Here is a 26295-nt window from a genome sequence, read left to right on the forward strand (position 1 = left end):
CTACTTCAGATATTACCTTATGTCAAGCTTTTATGTGTGTATATATGCATAGACCAGAATGACTTTAAACTCATTATGTAGCTGAAGATGAACTTGAACTGTAGGCAAATTTTCATTTCATTGTGGATAGTTTAACTTTTCTAACTTATAATCCTCTGTTTCCTCTTAGAAGCTCATATACTGCAGCTCATATGCCAAATTGGGTCATGTTTAATGATTTAGGATTTTATGATATGTACAGTTATGCTGTTTTTCTTTTTAGTCTCAATCTTATATACTGTATTGTATCCTACAGAAATTGAAAATATCTGTTTTTATGGATAGTCACATATGGTGTCACATTGAATATTTTATTTCTAAAGTTTGGATAAATATAATAAGAGTATGATGAGATGTCATGACTACACACAGACAAGGAGTCAGCTTAAGTTCTGCTAGATTAAGTCAGTATTGCTTCAGGGAGCAAAACAAACTTTGCAAGATAGTGGAAGTACATCCATTGTGCAGTGATCAGAGAAGAGAATTGGGATACCAAGCATATTTAAGTGTTCACAGATGTATCTGTGTTTACTGGGTCAGCATCTAAAGGATAAAAGAGATGATTCAGTGAGGGTGAATTAAAGCCTGCAGATGTTGTAAGAGAAGCTGAGAGAATGCAGCCGAGGGGAGGTCTGGATTAACTAGAGCAAATGCAAATTGGCTGAAGCAATTTATTAGAGCAGAATAAATGATCATGGGGAAAATGGATACTCTTATTAAAAATGAAGGAAACACCTGGGTGTTCTTTCATGTCTTTAAAGAGTTCAGACAGTCCTACAATTGGGTTCTCTCTCTCTCTCTCTCTCTCTCTCTCTCTCTGTATGTATGTATGTATGTATGTATGTATGTATGTATGTATGTGTAATTTCACTGAGGTTGTACCACTCCAGCTGAGTCATAGACTCAGTACCTAACAGAAAACTTAGTAACAGGCATGAGATACTCCTTCTGAGTTGATTGTTGGGGTTGTTTAAGAGATTACCAAAGTAATATAGGACATTGCTGTTTCCCCTTGGCTGCATTCCAGAGGCTGAAAATAAGCCCCTTATGCTGAAGACACAATGTATTTTGAACACCAGACAGGGAGGATCAGAGGAGCTAGACCTAACCTGAAAGCCTCCTCCCTGAGGGGTAGCATTCATAGCTTTCAGTGGTACTGTACAAGCTGCCAAGGGAGGGAAGCAACTACACAGTCTTAAACAATAGTTTTATCAACAACAATAATGAACTGCAAAGTAAGGGATCCTTAAAGGTACAATACGGACTTCTCCCATCCCTCCATGGTAAATAGCAGTTTCCTAGTGTGATTAAAGACACAATCAAGAGAAGGAAAATCATGCCTGTTGCTACCCGACTACTTACCCAAAACTACAAGAGGCAATGAGGTCATGGATCTTACAGGAGAACCTTACACTACTACCTCACAAAACTTGCATAACTCCTCACTGCTTTCTAAGTATTTGTCATTCTATCAACAAATAAATGCAACTCTCATGTCATTAAAGAAGCTTCATTTTCCAGAAACTTAGTAATTTTATGAGGTCCCAATTGTCAGTTCTTAATCTTAGAGCATAAGCTATAGGTGTTTTGTTCAGGAAATTTTCTCCTGTGCCTATGTCCTCAAGGGTCTTCCCCAGTTTCTTTTCTATAAGTTTCAGTGTGTCTGGATTTATGTGGAGGTCCTTGATCCACTTGGACTTGAGCTTAGTACAGGAGATAAGAATGGATCAATTTGCATTCTTCTGCATGCTGACCTCCAGTTGAACCAGCACCATTTGTTGAAAAGACTATCTTTTTACACTGGATGGTTGTAGCTCCTTTGTCAAAGATCAAGTGACCATTGGTGTGTGGGTTTATTTCCAGGTCTTCAATTCTATTCCATTGATCTACCTGCCTGTCACTCTACCAATACCATGCAGTTTTTATTTATTTATTATTTTTTTAGCATTTCCTTTTATTTTATTTTATTTTATTTATTCATTTTATTTTATTTTATTTTCTATATACTTTGTTTACATTCCAAATGCTTTCCCCTTTCCCGGTTCCCTCCTCCCCTTATGTCCCATAAACTCTCTTCTCACCACCCATTCTCCAATCACCCCCCTCCCTTTTCTCTGTCTTGGTACTTCCCTACAATGCTGGATCAAGCCTTTCCAGGATCAGGTGTTCTTCTTCCTTCTTCATGGGAATCATGCAGTTTTTAACACAATTGTTCTGTAGTACTGCTTGGGGTCAGGAATACTGATTCCCCCAAAAGTTCTTTTACTGTTGAGGATAGTTTTAGCTATCCTGGGTTTTTTGTTATTCTAGATGAATTTGAGAATTGCTCTTTCTAACTCTATGAAGAATTGAATTGGGATTTTGATAGGTATTGCATTGAATCTGTAGATTGCTTTTGGCAAGACGACCATTTTTACTATATTAATCCTGTCAATCCAATAGCATGGAAGATTTTTCCATCTTCTGAGGTCTTCTTCGATTTCTTTCGTCAAAGACTTAAAGTTCATGTCATACAGATCTTTCACTTGTTTGGTTAGAGTCACACCAAGATACTTTATATTGTTTGTGGCTATAATGAAGGGTGTCATTTCCCTAATTTCTTTCTCAGGCTGTTTATCCTTTGAGTATAGGAAGGCTACTGATTTGCTTGAGTTGATTTTATATGTAGCCACTTTGCTGAAGTTGTTTATCAGCTATAGGAGTTCTCTGGTGGAGTTTTTGGGTTTCTTAAGTATGCTATCATATCATCTACAAATAGTGATAATTTGACTTCTTCCTTTTGAATATGTATTCCTTTGACCTCCTTATGTGGTCTAATTGCTCTAGCTAGAATTTCAAGTATACTGAATAAATATGGAGAGAGAGTTTCAGTAAGGCATAGGACATTGTCAAAAGAACATAAGAGCAACCAACAAATTGGGAAAAGATCTTTACCAACCTTACATCTGACAGAGGACTTATATCCAAGATATACAAAGAACTCAAGAAGGTATACTCCAGAGAGGCAAATAACCTCATTAAAAATGGGGTACCGAGCTAAACAAAGAATTTTCTCCTGAGGAATACCGAATGGCAGAGAAGCACCTAAGGAAATGTTCAACATCCAACTAAGGAGTCATCAGGGAAATGCAAATCAAAACAACCCTGAGATTTCACCTCACACCAGTCAGAATGTCTAAGATCAAAAACTCAGGAGGAAACAGGTGCTGTTGAGGATGTGGAGAAAGAGGAACACTCCTCTACTGCTGGTGGGGTTGCAAGCTGGTACAACCACTCTGGGAATCAGTCTGGCAGTTCCTCAGAAAACTGGGCATGAAAATACCAGAGGACCCCACTATACCACTCCTGGGCATATACCCAGAGGATTCCCCAGCATGTAATAAGGATACATGTTCCGCTATGTTCATAGCAGTCCTATTTATAATAGCCAGAAGCTGGAAAGAACCCAGATGTACCTCAATGGAGGAATGGATAGAGAAAATGTGTTATATATACACAATGGAGTACTATTCAGCCATTAAAAACAATGAATTCATGAAATTCTTAGACAAATAAATGGAACTGGAGAATATCATCCTAAGTGAGGTAACTCAATCTCAAAGAACACTCATGCATGGTATGCATTCACCGATAAGTGAATATTAGCCTAGAAGCTTGGAATACACAAGACACAATTCACATATCAAATGATGCCCAAGGAAAAGGAAGGAGAGGCCCCTGGTTTCTGGAAAGGTTCAGTGCAGCAGTGTAGGGGAATAGCAGGACAGGGAAGCAGGAAGGGGCGGATTGGGGACCAGGGGGAGGGAAGAGAGCTTATGGGACTTTGGGGGAGGGGGAATCCAGGAAAGGAGAAATCATTTGAAATGTAAATAAAAAAAATATATGGGGGAAAAAAGAAACTTCACTTTACAACAGGTGAAACTATTAAAGAAATCTACAACAACTTAAAATGTAGACAACAACATAAAGTAGGGTCATTAGTCCCAACGGATACTTCTACAACAGAAGTCCTTAACTTCAGAGTCAGGGAACATTATAGAAGAGGGGATGGTAAAATGGAAGAGGTAGAGAAATGTGACATCTGCTGGGTGATTGTGTCACCCAGGGAAGATGGTTCAACCATGCTACCTCAACAATATGACTGACTACACCAATGGACCTACTAATGCAGATAGGAGAAGAATTTAGAATTTAGGTCCACCACCCATAGATGGTGCAATTATTATTAAAGACTTTTGAGAAAGGAAGAACTAGCTGTTTTCCAAGGATGAATCTTCTAATTATACCTGTGTTCAGCCCTGGAAATAAGTGTGATTGTGTGTGTGTGTGTGTGTTGTGTATGTGTGTATGTATGCATGTATATATATATGTATGTATATGCAGTCTAATATCATCAGAATACAATATACATCTGATATATATACTTATATATACCACTATATAGGATATATTAATATATTACTAAATTCATTCAGTATATGCTTATATATGGCATATATACACATGTACCAGAGACATGTACATCATATGCATACACACACATGCACACACACATACATATATACACACACACACATATACACGCCATGATTGGAGGAAGTGTGTGGCAAGAGGGAAGGGATTAGATGGAGGAAAGTGATAGGGGGAAATAATCTAATTATATTTTAACTTTAAAAGGTAAAACTAAGTCAGGCCTTTACATGGAAAGGGAGTGAGTGTGACAGTGTTTATGGCAGTTTGTAGTTCTCCAGATGGTTACAATGATATACTCGTTCTCAAGCTTTTCCAGAAGGCTCTTTTCCTCCCTTCCAGTAGTAGAATCTCTTTCCTCCTTTTACATCTGGGAGGGTTATGTGTGACATTGATTAGTAAAATATGATGGGAAAGTACACTTCGTGATTTCTTACACTAGGTTACAAAACAATTCTGTTTCTACTTTGCCCTCTATTCTAATCTGGTAAATTTGGAGCCCTGGGTCACCAAGATGGAGAGGATGATGGTGGTGTGGGCAGCATCTCACAGTCTTCAGCTACTGTCTGATGTCTACTTTGAAAGAAATCTTAAGCCCTAATCATCAAGGTAAACCCAGACGCACAGAAGTGAAGGGAAAATTGTTGCTGTTAAATGAGTGAGTATGGCTTGTTGTGAGGCTAATATTATTTGAAAGCAATTTCCCAGAGACACTAGGATGTGTCTATTTGGCTAGCTAGTGTACCTGCAGGCAAAAAGCTTAATAAAACTGTGTCTTTGTTAGGGCTGTTGTACTAAGTTTCTTTCTTGTTCAGGCACAGTTTGATTCTGCTTTGGTGGAGAAAACTATTGTACACTTTGACATTTACTAACAAGGAATATTATACCACACATTTCATTTAAAATCTGGATTTTTAAAACAGGTGCTTATGGAACCCTAATAAGAGCATACAAAAGGAATATCTATTACCTCACATCGAAGTGCTTGCCCACTCAGACTAAATCTTTTTTTAAAGATTCTATTTTATTTTTAATCATGCACGTGTCTCTATCACACTTGGGTGTGTGCACTTCTGTGCAAGTGTCCTTGGAAGCCAGAGGTGTTTGCTCTCCTGGAACTAAGAGCTAAAGGTTGTTGTGAGCTGAATTTGATGCTAGGAATCCACTCCAGTCCACTGAAAGAACAACATATGCTTGAAGGCATTGACCTCCATCTCCAGCACTACTTCATATTTCTCAGTTTTGAACTGAGTGGAATACTTTTAAATGTAGACATTAGAGATACACAAATCATTAGCATTCCTCTATCCAGCAATGCAAAGAAGAATTAAATAATTCTTCTAAAACTGGGAGACCAGGCATCACTGAGAGGGGCATCTCTCGGTCCTGTGGGGGCTTGATGAGCTAGGGTAGAGGACTGCTAGGGTGCTGAGGCAGGAGTGGGTGATTGGGTGGGGGAGCACCCTCATAGAGACAGGGGGAGAAATAGGAGATAGGAGGTTGTGGAGTGGAAACTGGGAAGGGGGATAACATTTGAAATATAAATAAATTAAAAAAAAAACAAGAAAAAAAAGGAGAAAGAAACAAAGAAAATAAAGCCAGAGAGAAACTCACTAATTTGTTCACAGTGTAGATAAATGAGCCCACATTTTTTATGCAGAGTTCTGAATTAAGTTAAAAGAACTGGATAATAACTAATAACATCTGTGTTCAGAGAGATGCCTATATACTACAGGTAGAAACAGACACGAACGATAACTCAAAATATTATTGGCCAATAATGAACAAATAATTATTTGTATAAGCATACATAAGTTCTTATAGAATTGAGAGTAAAATTGATAGATATAACTTCTCTTAGCATAAGTATATAAATATTTGGCCACATAGACATGCTTATTTGAAAAGCAACTTATAAATGATACATTTTTAAATATTTGGGCATTTGTTGTTATGGTAATACACTCATTATGCTGTTGCTAAAAACTCTTATATTGAGCTATATTAATTATGCAAAAAGTAGCTATTGCATACAGTAGATGCTCATACTGCATGTAGGTGCCATGTGAAACTTGGACAATTGAACCCTATCAGGGGAGCCAACCAATTGCATATGCCCAATTATTTTATTTTAAAGATTTATTTTTGAGTTATGTGCAGTTATATATGTCTGTGTATAAGTGTGTGCACATAGATACAAGTGTCAGCAAAAGCAGATAGGAAGGTGATGTTGGAACTGTGAAAGATAGGGTTACAGAAGGGACACCCAATAAATGTGCTGGGAATCAGACTGGAGGCCCCCTCTAATAATTAGTAAGAACACATATTCCCTGCCTTGATTCATCCCCCGAGCTTCTCACGTTCAGTGAGAAAAATGTCCCACATATAAGATAAAGGAATTTGACTTATTTCTAAATAAATACTGTGTTTAATTTTGTTTAGCAGCATTTCATCTATATACTATTTTAAAATGTTGATAGATGATTACCTAGAGACATTAAAACTAATTGTTTTATTTTAGGTCAGGACATTTCCCAAACATTTTGCTAAATGAAAACATTGGATTGACTATTTTCTTCACATAATTCACCTTTTGCTCCCATTGTGGACAGGCATTATGAGGGAGAATGGATTTCCAGTAAATAATATTTCCATAGTTGTTTCATTCAAGAAGCCTGTGTTGTTATACAGTCATTATCTAAATGGTTCTCTAGACAAACTTAATGGGTAGAAGTTAAAAAGTGCCAGAGATAATAAACTACTACTACAAATAGGGATTTAACGACAAAATCAAATTCAATAGTAAAGAATCTTTATTCAAAATAATAAGTTAATGTTTATAGTTTGAAGTTATCACTCAAGGGAATTCTGGCTGGTTCTTATTAGGAGCATTTTAAATTTACTTTATATTTTAGAGCCTTCTTCCATTGAGGGACCATTTTAAAATTATATCGCAGGGTTTGTCAAATTTACATGCAACCAACTTCCCTAGCATCCATGCCCTGATTCATGGTATTTGAAGGAGCTTAGAATCCATACAGGGATAAAAATCATCTCTTTTGTCCCATGTAGTTAAAATTGGTACCCACAATGTTCTTATAGTGTGGGCAATATGTTGATTTTTCTCTCATTGGCTTTGGAAAAGTTGAGTCATTTTTAAAGGATGCATAGAGTTAAGGAAGGAAGTTAGGGAAGAAATTCTAGACCTTTTTGCTAATCACTCAAAAATATACAAGATTGATGACATCCCACTTCCAAAACCAGGATATGTACATTAAATATGCTGATTTGAAAACAGCTTGCAAATGAAGTTATTTCAAAATGCCAGAAGATCACTTTTTAGATGCCATGGAATATATTAAAGGTTTAGTTACATGAAGTCATAATCTATACAAACTTCCACAATTTTGATGGGTATTTAAGTTCATCCTAACTTTGGATAGTGCCTCTATAGAATTTCTTTTTTTTAATATTTTTATTTTCTATATTCTTTGTTTACATTCCAAATGATTTCCCCTTTCCCGGATCCCCCCTCCCCATATGTCCCATAAAACTTCTTTTCTCCATCCCTTCTCCAATCACCTCCCTCCTTTTTCTCTGTCCTTATATTCCCTTCCAATGCTAAATCAACCCTTTCCAGGATCAGGACCCTCTCCATACCTCTTCACGGGAGTCATTTGTTATGCAATTTGTGCCTTGGGTATTCAGGGCTTCTGGGCTAATTAATATCCACTTATCAGAGATTGCATTCCATGTGTATTCTTTTGTGATTGGGTTACCTCGCTTAGGATAATATTTTCCAGATCAAACCATTTGCCTAAAAATTTTGTGAATTCATTGTTTCTAATTGCTGAGTAGTATTCCATTGTGTAAATATACCACATTTTCTGCATCCATTCCTCCCTTGAGGGGCATCTGGGTTCTTTCCAGCTTCTGGCTATTATAAATAAGGCTGCTATGAACATAATGGAGCATGTGTCTTTATTGCATGCTGGGGAATCCTTTGGGTATATGCCCAGGAGAGGTATAGGAGGGTCCTCTGGAAGTCTCATGTACAGTTTTCTGAGGAACCTCCAGACTGATTTCCACAGTGGTTGTACCATCTTGCAGCCCCACCAGCAGTGGAGTAGTGTTCCTCTTTCTCCACATCCTCGCCAACACCTGCTGTCTCCTGAGTTTTTGACCTTAGCCAGTATATAGAATTTCTAATGTAAATTGATATTACCTTATTAAGATGTTTAAATAGAAGTAATATATTATATAAAATGTGCCTTGAGCATAAATAGCCTGAATTTACATAATATCTCATTTTAAAAGGTTTATTTTCTGGCGAAATTATTGATAGTCTCAAAACTGATATCTGGGATTTGGGAATACATTTGATTTTTTGCTTGGCTTCCAGAATTCTCAGGATGTGGTAGGAATCGCTGGGTGTGTGGTTTCCTTCCTTTCTCATCCTCAGCCCTACCGCTGGAGATGTTAGTCCTTTTCTTTTGCTATGGCAGAGAAACGCTTTACCTCTTATCCTGCAGGAGGCTATTATATGCCCACAACATAATTCCTGCGTTCTTTCTCCCCCAAGAATAACGGGTGTGCGCTATTCAGTTGCCACCATTTTAAATGTTTATAAGAGGAACACAAATTGTTTAATTATTACATTTTTTGCCTCTCCCCCACTATTTTTTTCAGGCAGAATTTTAAAAACAACAACACCTAGCTTGCCTGAAATTCTCACTGTAGATCAGGGTGGCTTATAGATACAGATGTCCCATGGATACTTTGACTTCTGTGCCTCCTGAGTGCTGGGAATAAAAATAAAAGCATATGTTACCATATAGCTCATACTTACTTTGAATGAGGCCATAGAACCTTACAATTTTATATGCAGTTTACATGTAAATATAAGACATAGTCAAAACCCAGTCAGAACACTGAGCGAACAAAAAACAATAAAAGAAAACAAAATAACAACAAAAAAGTACAAGAGACCTACAGAAAATCCAGTGAGTGAAATGTTATGCACACTGGATACAAATAGGGAAGAATATGGTACTATAGACCATCTTCTTGATGATGGGGCCACATTCCACCATGCTTTGTGGGCATGTTAGGATGCATAGAAGAACAGTATGCAAAGCAAGTACACACACACACACACACACACACAACTCCATGCATTGGTGTATATAGCATGGCATTAATGGGTATATTTATAAAGTCTGCTTATGGGGTTGTGACTTAGGGCCTATGCATAGTAGGCAATCATTCTATCATTGAGGTACATTGGTACCCAGCGTTCCACCTTAGGTCCATCTATTGGCTATTGGCAATCCTTAGAAATCGATGTATCAAATGTAAAGAAGTCCTGCAACCCTGGGTGGCTCCCTTGCTGAAGTGATAAGCCTGTGATCTTATTACGCCCACCATGTCTAAAGGAACCATATTCGAAGATTAAATAACTTGCAGAAATTGCAAAGCTGGTTAGATTTTAACCTAATTCTATTTAAACCTCATAGTTACTTGTTTATATTCTTTGTCTGCATCAAGGGAGACAGGGCTCCTGCTTTTAACTTGGTTTCTGCCTGCATAAACCCAATCTTCCTTTTCTAGTCTGGATCACCAATCACTTCCGTGTTGTGCTATGGAACAATATATCCTATGCAGCTATTTGTTGTGCTTTTGGAGATACACACTGGTTTGATTGAGTTGTTTTAAAAGGTGCTGGAAGATTTCTCTGGCAGGGAAGTGCATCACTTATTTCCCTGCCAGAGAAATCTGATGCCCTGCCTTTGTACAGCAGCAGATCTTAAAGTCTTAAAGGACCCACTTTTTTTTTTTTTTTTGATAGGTCTGTGCAATGTAATAGTGCCTGTGGTTTAGAAGGAAATGGTTCTGATTATGGTATTTGTTCACTGCTTAGTGCACCAAATGGTTCATTACAATCTGGACTCTGCATTTCGTTTTCTTTTTCTTTCTTGCTTGCTGGGTTTTTTTTTTGTTGTTGTTGTTGTTGTTGTTGTTGTTTTTTGTTTTTTTGGTTGAGTTTATTTTGACAAGAAGTTTCTTCTTTGTCTTGATTCTAATTACGAAGGACCACATGTTACTTATTTCTGCAGTTTCTGCACTTGTCCCGGTGGCCCATCATGCAGGTGATGAAATGTTCTTCCACTTACAAGTAGTGTATATTTCAAATAGAAAGTGACTGCCTCCCGGGTGCTAGGCACCGCCCTGAGGATCAAATAGTGCATCTGGCAGCATGCCACACTTGGTGCCTGGCAGAGATAAAAGCCAGGGCTTGTCTATACAGAAGCACAGGGTCTGGTGGGAACACCTTAGTAGCTAGTCAGATAATGGAAAGATTTCTAGAGTTAGTAATATTTATACTTGGAGGAAAATGTAAGCAGGAGGAAGGGAGAAGATGGCAGAAGAAAGGACTTTGCATCAGAAAGCACATTGAGTAGAGTCATTGCAATTTGTTATTTGTTTGGTCAGGAGTTTGGTTGGAGAGCATAGATAAGAAAGGGTGCTGGGATAAGGGTACACAGAAGAAAGAGATTAAGGAGAGACACTCAATCAATGTTGAAGAGATAATTTTCAAAAGCAATACATCACATAATACCAGTCACAATGAGATTTATTATAAATTACTAAAGTGATTTTATTTGGAGTATAAAATTCATACCACCTCATAAGTTTGTTTTATGTAACACCAATGAAAGCAAATTTTAAGCCGATAGCATCAGTAATCTCTTGTTTCTGTGTCCATATTCATATTTGTATGTATATCTGTTTCATTAGGATGCAAGAGTCTGCACCATCCTCATCACTGGGAACATTTACCTCATGATAAATGGGCTTCATTAGTAGCAGTTTGAGGCATTATTACTTATTCATCTATGAAAGTTATAAAGCTTTCCTTAATTCATTTTCCACAAGCGGATTATTTTAAAGCACAAATATTTTCTTATTTTTCAAATGAGGTAGAAGACAATGTACCTTTTCAGATTGTTTCAATGTTCAATATAAGCTTTTAAGTAAAGAAAAAAAGGACTTAAATCAACTTTACTTCTCAATTTGATTTATCAACATAACTTGGGGATGAGGTGACATGTTTGAGTAAGGGGATTCAGTGAACACACCTATTGTGAGCCTTCTTTTAAGTCTTAATTATTTGGCAAATGTATTGTGTCCTTTCATTGGTCCATTAAGCTCAGTCTGCCTCAGGTAATCTAACTTTCAAAATTGATGTAGCGTTCTCCATGGATGTGGCTTTTAAGAATCGATGAATTAAATATAGCTTGTAATGCCCAAATAATAGGATATTCATCATTTATGAAAATTTAAGGTTACACCCGAATCTCAAATCCATTACTATTTTGGTGATTTTGAATGGGAGGAATCATAGACCAGCATTGAGGTTGGGGATTATAATAGTAAAGTCTGTATGTAATTTTTATTACAAATACTTTTGAAGCAAATTACTTTGTGTCTCAAAACTCCATATTCACTTTAGCACTTTGTAAGCCAATGATTTACATTTCTGGTCATTAAGTTGTGCCGAATGTTGGGCAGCGCGTTGGATGATCTAGCAATGGAAAGGACCTTCTCTGCATTTCAGTCTTCTTTTCCATCACAAATAGCGCTGCTGGCTGCTGATTTTACTTGTGAGCAGAGGACTGGAGTTAGGAAGATAACAATGCATAAGCCATCCTCCTGCTCCGAGAGATTGCAAGGGAAGTGGAGAATAAACAGAAGGATGGGTCAGGGGGATTAAGATTAGGACAAAAAGAAACATTGCCCTTTTCCAGGCTCTTCCTCCACCTTTGGGCATCAACTTTTGTGACCTTGGTAGCAGAGAGCTGCTTTGTTACTCATAGCCCTTTATTGCTTTTGTGAAATGGAATCAAACTTATGAGTTTTAAATCCTAACAGGATGTAGAACATCAGTTACAATCACTTCATTTGATGCCAAAGGATAGGTAAAGGGGGATTTGCTCTCTCTCTCTCTCTCTCTCTTTCTTTCTCTCTCTCTCTCTCTCTCTCTTTCTCTCTCTCTCTCTCTCTCTCTCTTTCTCTCTCTCTCTCTCTCTCTCTCTCTCTCTCTCTATATATATATATATATATATATATATGTACATGTACATGTACATGTACATGTATATGTATATGTATAGTTTAAAAAGCCACTAGTTGGATTCAACTCCACTTAGCTCACAGCCCCAGCCTTTAACAAATACAGCCCAAATGCAGGTATTTGTGACACTGAAAGCTGGGAATCTGGGTTATAGACCCTCTCTTTGAAGAGAGTAAAACTAGTTTTGTTAAGGAGAACTCCGAGGAGGAAGATAAGAAAGAATGGGGGGAGGGTGTGGAGAGAAAATAAATGAGATTCTGTGGCAGTGGAGAGAGTTGTAGACCGCTTTCGCTGGATTCTTTTTGTCGTCCTCTCCAGCTTTGTCTCCATCAGTCTCTCTCCCTTTGCCTCTGCCCTCCCTCATCGCTGATCCCGAGCTCTGGAGCCTCCAGGCCAGCCCCAGAGCCTATCCCTTTAAATGACAGCTGTGGCTCCAGTCCCAGTTCGGAGCTTGACGTCAGTGCCACCTCCCGGCTAGTAGTTAGCGCCGGCGCCAGCGCTCCGGGTTGAGGCGCGCAAGCAGCAGCCGGTGAGTTTTCTTCGCTGGGGCCCCGCCTCCTGCCCTCCCCTCGGCGAGCAGCGCGCAGCCCCTGAACCTCTCTAAGTCTCTAGCACACTTGCAGTCGGTCGCCCCAAAGGAGCAGCCTTGCTCGCAGAGCTCCATTCCTGAGAGTCTCTCCCCGATGGAGCTCGGGCACCTCCGACGCCGCTGCTGCCTGGAACCCTGAGCAGCTCCGGGTGCACAGAGGACCGCGCTGGTCATTCAGAGTGTGCAGGGTGACCGGGCGCACGCCGAGGACCTGGGACCTCGAGGCTCTGGGAAGCACTCCGTGCGGTGGTGGGGACCATGGCTCTGAAGGACACGGGCAGCGGCGGCAGCACCATCCTCCCGATCAGCGAGATGGTGTCCGCGTCCAGCTCTCCCAGCGCTCCGCTGGCCGCCGCCCCGGGGCCCTGCGCCCCGTCGCCCTTCCCCGAGGTAGTGGAGCTGAATGTTGGCGGCCAGGTTTATGTGACCAAGCATTCGACGTTGCTCAGCGTCCCGGACAGCACTCTGGCCAGCATGTTCTCGCCCTCTAGTCCCCGGGGCGGCGCTCGGCGCCGGGGCGACTTGCCCAGGGACAGCCGCGCGCGCTTCTTCATCGACCGCGACGGCTTCCTCTTTAGGTACGTGCTGGATTACCTGCGCGACAAGCAGCTGGCACTGCCCGAGCACTTCCCCGAGAAGGAGCGGCTCCTGCGCGAGGCAGAGTTCTTCCAGCTCACTGACCTGGTCAAACTGCTGTCGCCCAAGGTCACCAAGCAGAACTCGCTCAACGACGAGGGCTGCCAGAGCGACCTGGAGGACAACGTTTCCCAGGGCAGCAGCGAAGCACTGCTGCTGCGCGGGGCGGCGGCCGGCGCGCCCTCGGGCTCTGGGGCACACGGTGTCAGTGGCGTAGTCGGTGGTGGCAGCGCTCCGGACAAGCGCTCTGGGTTCCTCACCCTGGGCTATCGTGGTTCCTACACCACAGTGCGAGACAACCAGGCAGATGCCAAGTTCAGGCGTGTGGCGCGCATCATGGTGTGCGGGCGCATAGCCCTGGCCAAGGAGGTCTTTGGGGACACTCTTAATGAGAGTCGCGATCCTGACCGTCAGCCGGAGAAGTACACGTCCCGCTTCTACCTCAAGTTCACCTACTTGGAGCAGGCATTCGACCGACTCTCTGAGGCCGGCTTCCACATGGTGGCGTGCAACTCCTCTGGCACCGCCGCCTTTGTCAACCAGTACCGAGATGACAAAATCTGGAGCAGTTACACTGAATACATCTTCTTCCGTAAGTTAGCAACCTAGCTTCCTATGTATGCATCTCACACCATTTCTCTGACTTTGCTGACTCGAGGCAGGAGAAGCCCCGCTGTGGCTTGGAAGGGATGTCCCTTGCAGGAGTGCCCTGGTGGCAAGCCTGCAAATCTGAGCCAGCAGTTCTGCCAGCATCCCTTGAGCAGTGCGGAGTACACTTCCCCTCCTTCCCCATCCCTGGATTCATGCTCTCTTCCTGAACTTATTGATTTCTGCCCTCTTGCCCCACCTAGCTAGACACTCTCCACTGCATAGGATTAAGAGGAGCTGGCAGTAGTGTGTGTGTGTGTGTGTGTGTGTGTGTGTGTGTGTGTGTGCCTATAGGTCTTCCTTCTCTTGTCTGATGTGAGTTTAGGGGGTCAGTGTATTTGAGCATTTCTTTAAAGGGCTAAGTGGACTGGGGACAGCGCCAGCCAGGATTAGCTCCTGTTTGGTCCTGTGCTCAAGAGCTCCGGTTGCATGTGGTTTTGGAAGGACACAACTCATGAAATGGTGACTGTGCTTCTATCATCCTGTCCTGGGAGCAGGCACATGAGGGTTGCTGCTGTAAAATGACCTCCATTAATTAGTAATGTAGAGGTTTTCCTGGGTCATCTACCCCCTATGGAGTCAGAGAGGAGAATTGAGTTTTGGCTTTAGAGTGCAGCTCTCAGGATTGGAGAGTACAAAAGGGGACAGGTGTGTGTGTGTGTGTGTGTGTGTGTGTGCCTAAAAGGGGTAGAGTGTAGAATCAACTGAGTTCAAAACCTCACCTAAACACAGTTTAAATATGCAGGGGTTTGTAGGTATATATTGAATGGGGCTAAGATTCCAAGGTGACCAAAGTAAAACTCCCGTAGGGATGGAGGCAAGGAAATTATTTGGTTTGCATTTTCATTTGGCAAGATACAATAAGCTTTAAAGCCCTGTGTGTGTGTGTGTGTGTGTGTTCAGCAGGGTGGGGACAACACTAAAAGCCTCTAATGGAAGTAGCCTGGCTCTCATTGTGTTTGTCTTACTAAGTAGCTCTCGATTGCAAAGCAAAAATGATTAATTTTGCACACTTGAGCAGAGAGCGGGGAAAGAGGACTCTCCTTCTGCAGGTGCAGGGTTGATTGGCACACCATTCAGCTGAGTATGTTTTCAGTAACCTTGGAGGCAGAGTGAGTGGCAACACTTTGCTTCTGAAAGTTAGGTGACATTTTGAGACAGTGTTGGAGTTCCAGGGGAGAGCTCTACTGCAGAGGAGTAAATCCATATTCACTGAAGAATACATTAAATCCAGCCACATTTAGTGATTTACCATTGAGGAAGGACTTCTTCCCACATGGTCCAAGCTGGCCTTCCATTCTCAATCCTCCTGCCTCTCCCTTCTGAAGGCTACCATCCCAGGACTGCTGCCACAGGCCTGGCTCATTGTTTCATTTATATCAAAAACTCTTTGTTACACAGTTTAAAAGACCAGTATTTGGGAAATCACAGAAAGAAAGTTAATATTTTCTTGTGTAAAAGTAGCATCTTTTTTTTTAATCTACATTAAGCAATTAAAATATTTAAAGTTAAATAAGGTCCCCCTTATCATTGAGATACTTATCAGGATTTTGAATATATTAAAGCTTTAAGTCAATTCATCAAGGATATATTTCTAGCCATTTCAGAATATGATGCAAAGTGAGTGTTTAATTTCACATGGTTAGTTTTTTTGTGGGTTTGTTTTTGTTTATGGATTTGTTTTTATTTTTCTTACAGAAGAAATAAACATGAATGCTGTTATATGAATTTGTTTTTTTATTGGATATTTTATTTATTTACATTTCAAATATTATCCCCTTTCCAGATTTCTGCCTCTCCCAGAAACCCCTTATCCTATTCCCCCCTGCTTTTATGAGGGTGTACCCTCACGCACCCATGCACTCCTACCTCCTTGCCCTCGAATTCGCCTGCACTGGGGCATCCAGCCTTTTGGGGACCAAGGGCCTCTTCTCAGATTGATTCTGACAAGGCTATCCTCTGCTACATAGAAGGCTGGTGCCATGGGTCCCTCCATGTGTACTCCTTGTTGGTGGTTTAGACCCTGGAAGCTCTGGTTGGTTGATGTTGTTGTTCTTTCAATGGGGTTGCAAATCCCTGAAGTTCCTTCAGTCCTTTCTCTAACTCCTCCTCCATTGGGGACCCCGCGATCAGTTCAATGGTTGACTGTGAGCATCCATCTCTGTATATGTCAGGTTTTTAATTGCAGGTTCAAATCAGCAAGTACTGACTAGACTGATGGAGGCTGTTGTTCAGGAACACACACACACACACACACACACACACACACACAGAGAGAGAGAGAGAGAGAGAGAGAGAGAGAGAGAGAGAGAGAGAGAGTTTTAAAGCTTCTTGTATTTTGCCAAACAAAAGTGCTAGCTAAATAATTTCCCTGCTTCCATCCCTACCTGAGTTCTACTTTGGTCACCATGGAAGCTTAGTCCCATTCGATATATACCTACCACCCCCTGCATATTAAAACTGTGTTTAATTGAGATTTTAACTCAAGTTGATTCAACACTATGCCCCTTTAGACTTGAACAGTAGTTCATGCAGGTCTCCTGACTCTGAGTACAGAGACTCTAGGCACTTACCAGCCTGCCTGGCTAAGAGTAAGTGCTTTTTTTACGGAGTTATGTGTCTTAGCTTCTTAATTTCATTCTTTCGTTTTTTTGTCACCTAATAAAGGAGGAAAAAAGAAAATATGCTCATTACAAAGAAAAAATACAGACTAAATTAAGACCAAAACAATGGCACACAATAGCAACTAGAAATTAGAAATTGTTAATTTAATTAAGAAGATGATTTGAAAATCACCTGAAATTAAGTGTCTGCTGCATGTTTTGAATATGTAACATTAAATAAAATTGTATTTTCATATTATAAAACCCACCACTTCTTGAGTGTTCACCTTCCTAATGAGCTCTGAGATTTTCTCATGACAACCGCGAAATTAGAATTCTTAATGGGTTATCCTAATTTAGAGGAAAAACTACATAATTCAACATAAAAGTTTGTTTTCTGGAAGTTGTGACCAATCCACTGTTCCACCAAATATATTTGTCATTTTTTTGGGTGTAAAATTTATTTTAAGTTGTGTGTTTTGCACTGTTGTGTTCTATCTGCAAGATTATTTTGAATTGAATTCATTTTCACTATTTACAAGTAAACATAAATTATAATTTCCTTTCTTCCTATTTCCATTCTGTTAAGTTTGACAATGCCAGAATGGTATGTATGTGTGTATGTATGTATGTATGTATGTATGTATGTATGCATCTATGTATCTATCTATCTATTTATCTATCTATCTATCTATCTATCTATCCATATATCTATCTACCAATCTACCTATCTACCTACCTTCCTACATGTTATTTATTTTTGACAGGTCTGTATTGAAAAGGCTTATCAATAATAGTCATGAGATCTAAATTATTGGATAACTTGATTTCTGTTCATATTTTGATACAGAAAAGAGAAAGTATACGTATTTTTACTTATTTACTCTTTAGCACAATTCTTCCATGAAAGTGTATAGCATACATTTATTTAATGTCACATGTCAGGTATTTGAACATGTCTCTTAAACTTAAGTTGCTGATGAATTTAGTGGTTTGATACAGCTTTAAAAGTAATAAAATACTAGTTAGACACAGGGGCATGGGATTTAGTGCTCATTGTCTATCCTAAATTTCTGAAGAATGGGAAGGGGGTGTAAATGATTCTGTAATCCTGAATACTGCTATTTCCCAAATGTGTATGCTGGGCCAAATTATTTACTTGTTCCTGTTTTAGTTTCTTCATCTGTATAATGATGGGTTTTGTCATACTTCCAACTTCATGGAATTGGAGAGTCCATGTGAAGTACTTCTTGCATCAGGATTTGACTCAGCAAATATCACTTGCTCCTAGTACATAGTCTATTATTTTGTCAACAGTAAGTAAGCTTTTACTTTTTATAGTCAATGACATGGATTATTAGAAAATTAATCTGAAGAACAGCACACCAAATTTTTGCAAGTTTGCAATAAGAATTTGAACACTACTTTTCAGGCTGGAGAGGTGGCTCGGTGGTTAAGGGCACTGGCTACTCTCCCAGAGGTGCTCTGTCTGCACCCACATGGCAGCCTACAGCTATTTGAACTCCAGTTCCAGGGAATATGAGAATCTCATCCAGACATCCATGGAGATCAAAACACAATGCACATAAAATAAAAATAAATACATTGTAAAATACTGCTTTCCTGCTTCAATATTTCAGATCATGTTCCCTTGATATTCTTGTGTAGTGGATAAAGGCTAATAAAAGTTCCACCCCTCCAGGCCTCTGCACCACTCCTTCCAAGTATCCAGTAAAGTATGACTCTTAAACTTGAATAGTTAACCAAATATATTTATGTATATAAGACTCCCAATACATAATGCCAATTTACAATGATAAAGTCTTATCCCAATATTTCTAAAATCTCCAAAACACCAGAAATATGCCTGAAGCCATCTGGATATCTGTGTCTCCTCTTCGGCCCCCTCTCTTCTCCATCCATCCATCCGCCACCCTCCTCTCCCCCCCCCCTCACTTCCCTTAATGCCTCCTCCTCTCTCCTCTCCAATCACTGGCCTGGCCTCTCACTGCCTCAATGTGAATGGATAGGAAATATCTTGCAACATTCTAGTTTGTGTCGTAGTTTGTTTGTTAGTCATTACCACTAACTTAGGACGCATAGGGAAGAAGTGCTTTAGTACTCCCCATTAGGACTTGAAACCTCAGCAATATTTCTCTGTAAAATGCCAACCTTATACTTAAGATAATGAGCTCAGATCCTCCCAATTAGAGACAAGCTGTTAGACATTACATATCAGCTTGGTTGGGTTACAAGAACAATTTTACCTGTTCTCATTCTTAACTCATTGTTTGCAAAGAATTTTAAGTATAATACAACATGTACCATTATGTTTAAATTTCTTATTACTCCTCATACACTGAAGATGATTGACCTTTCTTGGGAAAACCAGAATGATTTACTGGATTTTCTGTTTTGTTTTGTTTTCTCCTGTTTTGCTTTTTAAAAAAAGCCATTAGACAGGACAAAAGGAATTCTGTGATATCTATATCTGTATATCTATATCTATATCTACATATATCTATATATCTACATCTACATCTATATCTAAATCTTTATCTATATCTCTATATCTCTCTATCTTTCTATCTATATCTCTACTCTATCTCTATCTCTATCTCATCTCTATCTATATCTATATCTATATATATGGTAGAATGTGCTAAATAGATCAGTGTGCTTCAAAATAGCATTATAATTTCCTTTATTATTCACAGTGAGGTTAATGTACATAGATTTTTTTCATGAAATATTGGATTCCCTATGTTGCTTGGGCTGTGAGTGTGATAGGTATGTAGTTCCAACAATGTAGCAGAGAGAAAGTGAAAAATCACTGGAATGCAAGAAGTTGGGAAGCAGTGTGAAGTGATCCTGACCAGTGTGCAAGGGAAGCAGTGTGGTGTGATCCTGACTGATGTACAAGGGAAGCAGTATGGTGTGATCCTGGCTGGTGTACAAGGGAAGCAGTGTGGTGTTTTCCTGTCTGATGTACAAGAGAAGTGGTGTGGTGTGATCCTGGCTGATGTACAAGAGAAGCAGTGTGGTGTGATTCTGGCTGGTGTTCAAGGGAAGCGGTGAGGTGTGATCCTGGCTGATGTACAAGAGAAGTGTTGTGGTGTGATCCTGGCTGATGTACAAGAGAAGTGGTGTGGTGTGATCCTGGCTGATGTACAAGAGAAGTGGTGTGGTGTGATCCTGGCTGATGTAGAAGGGAAGTGGGTGGTGTGATCCTGGATGGTGTACAAGGGAAGCAGTGTGGTGTTTTCCTGTCTGATGTACAAGAGAAGTGGTGTGGTGTGATCCTGGCTGATGTACTAGGGAATCGGTGTGGTGTGATCCTGGCTGATGTACAAGGGAAGCAGTGTGGTGTGATCCTGGCTGGTGTACAAGGGAAGCAGTGTGGTGTTTTCCTGTCTGATGTACAAGAGAAGTGGTGTGGTGTGATCCTGGCTGGTGTACAAGGGAAGCAGTGTGGTGTTTTCCTGTCTGATGTACAAGAGAAGTGGTGTGGTGTGATCCTGGCTGATATACTAGGGAATCGGTGTGGTGTGATCCTGGCTGATGTACAAGGGAAGCAGTGTGGTGTGATCCTGGCTAGTGTACAAGGGAAGCGGTGTGGTGTGATCCTGGCTGATGTACAAGGGAAGCGGTGTGGTGTGATCCTGACTGATGTACAAGGGAAGCAGTGTGGTGTGATCCTGGCTGGTATAGAAGGACTCTGGATTCTTCTTTGTGGCTTAATTTCCACCCCAAAGTTATCTTTTTCCTGTTACAAGGATTTTACTTCCAACTTTAATGTTTCCTGGAGTTTTCGAGGAAAAAGTTGACTTTTCTCAAACAGAATCTGTAGTAAATGGAACAATTACTACACTTGAAAATGTGAATGCTTATGCACAGTACTTCCTGTAACATTCCTCACTGAATATCTGCTTCAGTGAGAACACTGGTGTAGAGTGGCCAGCTAATACCCAAGGTTATCTCTGTACTGGAAACATTTAAAACATTTCAATGTTTATTGGGTTCTCAGAACTTTAATCTACAAGTGAAAAAAATGATACTAACATATGTAAGTATAATAATTTTTAGCCTGTGAAAATTTTCCTTAAAATTTAACAAATACATATTTGTGCCTTTTATTAAATATATATGCTATATAAACAGTTTCAAATTAACCTTAAGAGTCTTTAACAGTGGATTTGTATACAGATATAATTTTTGAGACTTCCCTTTAAGTTACTTCATGTAGCAACCCTACAAGACATGTTAATAGCTCCTCAAATCCATTGCTTTTCATTAGTGAGAGGTGGCAATTTTAAAAGGATATATATATATATATACATATATATATATTATATATATACACACATATATATATATGTATATATATATATATAATTTTCTTAAAATTAAAATAAAATATTTTCATATCTTTAACACTGTGAGGGGACACTAACACCATGAATTCTAAACAAGGACTATTTTCTTGTTTAACAAATTAGTTATTTAAATAGTGACCCATCAAGAAATTCATTTTTATCTTTATAAATAGAACATACTTTCTTAAAAAAAGTTACAGAATAAATTATGTGTTAATTATGTAGCTGCTTCTGAGTTGCAAATACTGTTTAATACTATGAAATTATATATTTTGTATAACTGGATGAAAGATGCATCAAATACATGTTGGGTATTGAGACTGGCTTTCAGGAGTTTTAAAATGAAACCAGAGAGGGTGACAACACTAATCTGAAACACTTGGTAAATAGAGTATCAAATTAACCTTAACCAGGGATTTAAATACAGATATAATTTTTCAGATCTCCTTTTAAGGCACTTCATGGTGTTTTGCTCCACATAGTAAGCAGAAGCCCACAAGACGTGCTGATAGCTCCTCGAATCCAGAGCTTTTCAATAGTGAGAGGTAGCTATTTCAAATAATTTTTTGAAACTTCAGTAAAGATGAGATGAGTTTTATTTCTGGAATTCTAGTCACTTTCACTGAGTAAAAGGTCACCTTTCCCTCAGTAAGGTGAGAGAACATTAATTGCTGCCCATCCCCACCCTCTACACCGTCTCACTCACTCCTGTTTGTGTAAACAAAGAATATATAAAAGAAAAAAAGAAAAAAATGTGAAAATAAAAATCTCTCCCCTTTTTACCCATTTTCCCATTCAGGTTTAGACAGTGTCTGTACTGTGTAATGCAAGCTGTCCTGGGACAATCTATGTGTCCCAGGATGTCCTGAAACTTAGAGGTAATCTTCCTCCCTCTCAATATCTATAGTGTTGGTGTTATAGGTTTAAGCCACCACAACCAACTAATATTCCTTTTCCCTCCTCCCCTCTCCCCTCCCCTCTCCCCTCCCTTCTTACTTACCACTCATACTCAGCTTTCTTCTTCCTCCCCTTCCTCTTCATCTCTCTTTTACCCCAACTCCCTTTCATCCATCTTCAAATACTCACACAGAAGAGACATCTTCTCTACATGAATCAAAGCTGTAGCCCCTGTGCAAGTCTCTAGTACTGTACAAATGTATCACTAGCATTTCAACAATAAGAACCATGAAATATTCTGTACTGGTCTGTATTACTTGCAAATTTATTTCCTAATTGTTGGCTTCTTACCATCCCTTCTAGTCTCATAGTTACAAAATATGGAGTAAATCCTGCTTCTACCTGGAGTGTATTCGCGTCTCTCTTCTTTCAGTGTGCAATAATTGTAGATTCAAATTTGATTTTTTTTTCACGTGTGGAATCGTCTCTTCTTACATTGGTTTTGCTCAACAGTTTTCCTTTTGCCTTGTGAGTTTTTATTGTCACAGGTTTGTGTTCTTAATCCTCAGTAATATGGCCAACATCAGTGTTTAAAGATTTAATAGATGTCCAGTGTCTTAATGACTCTGTGTAGATTAGAGAATGGGCTAGAGATATTAGAGATCCCATTAAGATAGGTACTAAGTTTGGGATTTAGTTTTCTTTCAGTTTAAAGTACACTCACTGAGCACCTAGTAAGATACATCCGTCTACACACACAAATTTGGACAAGACAGAAACCTTGCCTTTAAAACGATCATATAAAACTTTATATAGGTGTGAATTACATTACAGTGGTGATACCTACCTAGTACGAGTATCAAGAAGAAGGAGTAATTTCATGAGTACTATGATGTACTATAATTACATAGAACTATAAAGAATGAAAATAAAATGTTTACTGTGGAACACATTAGAAGTAAAGGCCACCCAGCGAGTGCCCTACCTGGGGATTCATCCTATAAATAGTCAGCAAACCCCGACACTATGATGAGAAGCATGTACCAAAAGGAGCATGCCATGGCTGTCTCCAGAGGGGCCCTGCCAGAGTCTTATGAATTCAGAAGCAGAAACTAGCAACCAAGCTTTGACTGAGCTTGGGGTCCCCAACGTAGGATCTGGAGGGTTGTCTGGAGGAGCTGAAGGGGTATATAGATCCATAGGAAAAACAATGACTTCAGACACCCAGACACCCCAAGACTTCCAGGGACTGAATCATCAACCAAGGGGTATACATGGTTCCAGCCAAAAATGTGGCAGAGGAATGCCTTTTTGGGCATCAGTAGGAGTAGTGGTCTTTGGTCAGGTAAAGGCTCAATAGAGGCCACAACAAAGGGAAACAGATGTGGGGAGAAGTTGGGGCATGGAGGTGGGACTGTGTTGGGCAGAGGGGCATATACATGGAGGCAGGGGGAGGGAGGAAGGGTAGGGAGTCGTTGGGGAGGGGGGCTTTTGGGAGGGGGAAATTGGGAAAGGTTTTACCATTGACAATGCAAATGAAGAAGATATTCAATAAAAAAAAGGATCTCTTATATTAAGTTGTTAGAATTGTAAATATACGAGGAGTGTTATTTATGTTTCTAGTACTGCAATAAAAAACACAACGAGGGTAACCTTTAGAAAAAATTATTTCTTTTCTTATTTATGGTTCTGGAAGGATAAAAGGATGTCACTGCCAGAAAGTATGCCAGCGATCTGCTAGCATGGAGACTGGTCAGAGGTAAGGGTTTACATCTTGAACCTCAAGGAGCAAGCAGTGAATGAACTGGCAATACCCTGTAGCTTTTAAACCTCAAAGGCTGACCTCGGTGAACTACTTCTTCCAGCAAGGTCCCTACTCCAAATCCTAACGAAGTAGTACCAACAACTGGGTACCAAGTGTTGAAACACCTGAACTTATGATGAGCATTATCATTCAAAGCACCACACAGGAGTGCACACATGCTTCTTCATATATAAATTGTTTGTGGAAAAAAGGAATGAGGAGTAGAATACTAGTTTTGGTGCAAGGTTTCAAAGACAGCTCAGTTCTTAAGAGCATGTGTTGCTCTTGCAGAGAACCTGGGACCCAGCACCCATATGGTGGCTTATAGCAATCTGTACTTCATTTATAGATGACCCAGTGACCTTTTAGCTTCCACAGGCACCAAACACTGTATCTAATGTAAACACACACATTCAGGTGAAACACTAATACACTTAAAAACAAATTATTAAAAAATTAGTTTTGGTGGAAATTATAATCAGAAAATATGTGTCTACATTTATCCTACTTATGAATGTATGAAGCTTAACAATTCTACGTCGCAGTCCCCTCTGTTTTTAAAAAGCACTGAACAGGTACTGTTGTTTAGTGAGAAATATAACATCATTGATTTTGCCCATACCTATTGACTTTGTGTTGAGAGAGTTAACAATGAGAAATAGATGGCAATAATGATGCTCATTTTGAGACATCTGATAGGACGCCCATTAAATTTTATGCTTGGTCACTAGGTAGCACTATAGTAGCACTTTGTCAGTATTTAACTAGAATGATATTCCTAGAACATTGTAATTATTATCCAATAATAGGTACTTCTATAGAAAAACAAAGTAAGACCCAAAGGATAAAAGAAATGTAATGTTGACTTTAGTAACCAGAGCAGTGTGGGATTTTACCACTTGCTTGTGTTACTTCAACATTTTCACTGTTTAAAAACTGTACATTGTTCATACAGTAACAAACGTTGACTATGGTATTTATATCATATTGCTTTTACATTCATTGATAATTGCATATTTTATAATTTACAAGACAAGATAATCAGTTAGAAGCAATGCTAAAAACTGTTGGCCATTAGAAGTAAATAATTACCATCATGAGTGATTTAATATGTCATAGATTCTCTGAAAACTACTGGCTCTGGGTTTTGGATATTGGAAAAACAACTTATTTTTCTTCCTGAATGGAATGCAAGGGAAACAGAAGTATCCACTTTATAGGTTGGTTGTAATGTTTAAAAAAGTAATCCATTTAAAACACAATCATATCAGACATAAATAAAATGCTCAGTAAGTATCAACTATAGTCATTAATTAAATCAGAAGCCTCCAAATGCATAGCCAATCTCTTGTATCTAAAAGGTGTTCAATAACATAATTGTTTTTGAAGAAGATGGAAAGTAACGTTACTCAAAACTGCCTAGAAAGGTTCTGTCATCATGAATGAGTTTTACTTTTAAACTACTTACCTACTACTTACGATATAATTGTAGCATGTTATTAAACAACTTTATCCTAGTTGACTATTGTACCTGAGAAAAATGTATTCATACATGTCTAGTACTGGTATTGGTCAATTTTGATATAATTGTTAAAAGCACAAGTTTGAGCTGGAGAGATAACTCATCCTTTAAAGGCTGTGGCTCACAACCAAAATATAAGAACACTAGTTTTCAGGAAGATTGCCTCAACCTATGAAGTGTATTCAGACGAAGCACTTCTTAAATACATTCCTTTATTTACATTTTTGTTGGAAGTTTTTACCTTCAGTGGTCAACAGTTTTATGCTATGCAAAGAGACACTTGGACTCAAACATTTTCCAGAGTTCGGGCATTTGGCCAAAATTTAAGACAGCATTTTAGATTCAAGTACATATATCTTCAATTCTAGGAGAGTGGTTAGCTGTCAGCTCAATCAGTTCCTATTGAAACTCTCTAACATTCTCTGAATATATGCCTTCTAGCTGCCGAAATCCAGGTACTTGAAGAAAGCAGGGAAAAGTTGGCAGTCTTTCAGGGATAATTGTCTAAGTCTATGACCTTGTTACTTCCAGTTGGTGGAGACTGCAGATAGCACTTCTCTTTGCAGGTGGAAGGTAA

At 39.4% G+C, this 26295-nt stretch overlaps 1 protein-coding gene across 1 annotated transcript in view; it reads left to right on the plus strand.

Annotated features, from left to right (window-relative positions):
* Positions 1 to 13265: 13265 nt before the first annotated feature.
* Kctd8 (potassium channel tetramerization domain containing 8) overlaps positions 13266 to 26295 on the plus strand; it is a 234761-nt gene continuing 221731 nt past the window's right edge. The window contains exon 1 of the mRNA XM_052198672.1: positions 13266 to 14460. Within this exon, the coding sequence (XP_052054632.1) occupies positions 13491 to 14460 (970 nt within the window). The 5' untranslated portion in view covers positions 13266 to 13490. The remainder of the gene's footprint in view (positions 14461 to 26295) is intronic.

This window comes from Apodemus sylvaticus, chromosome 11 (genome assembly GCF_947179515.1).
Source record: "Apodemus sylvaticus chromosome 11, mApoSyl1.1, whole genome shotgun sequence".
Taxonomy (NCBI): domain Eukaryota; kingdom Metazoa; phylum Chordata; class Mammalia; order Rodentia; family Muridae; genus Apodemus; species Apodemus sylvaticus.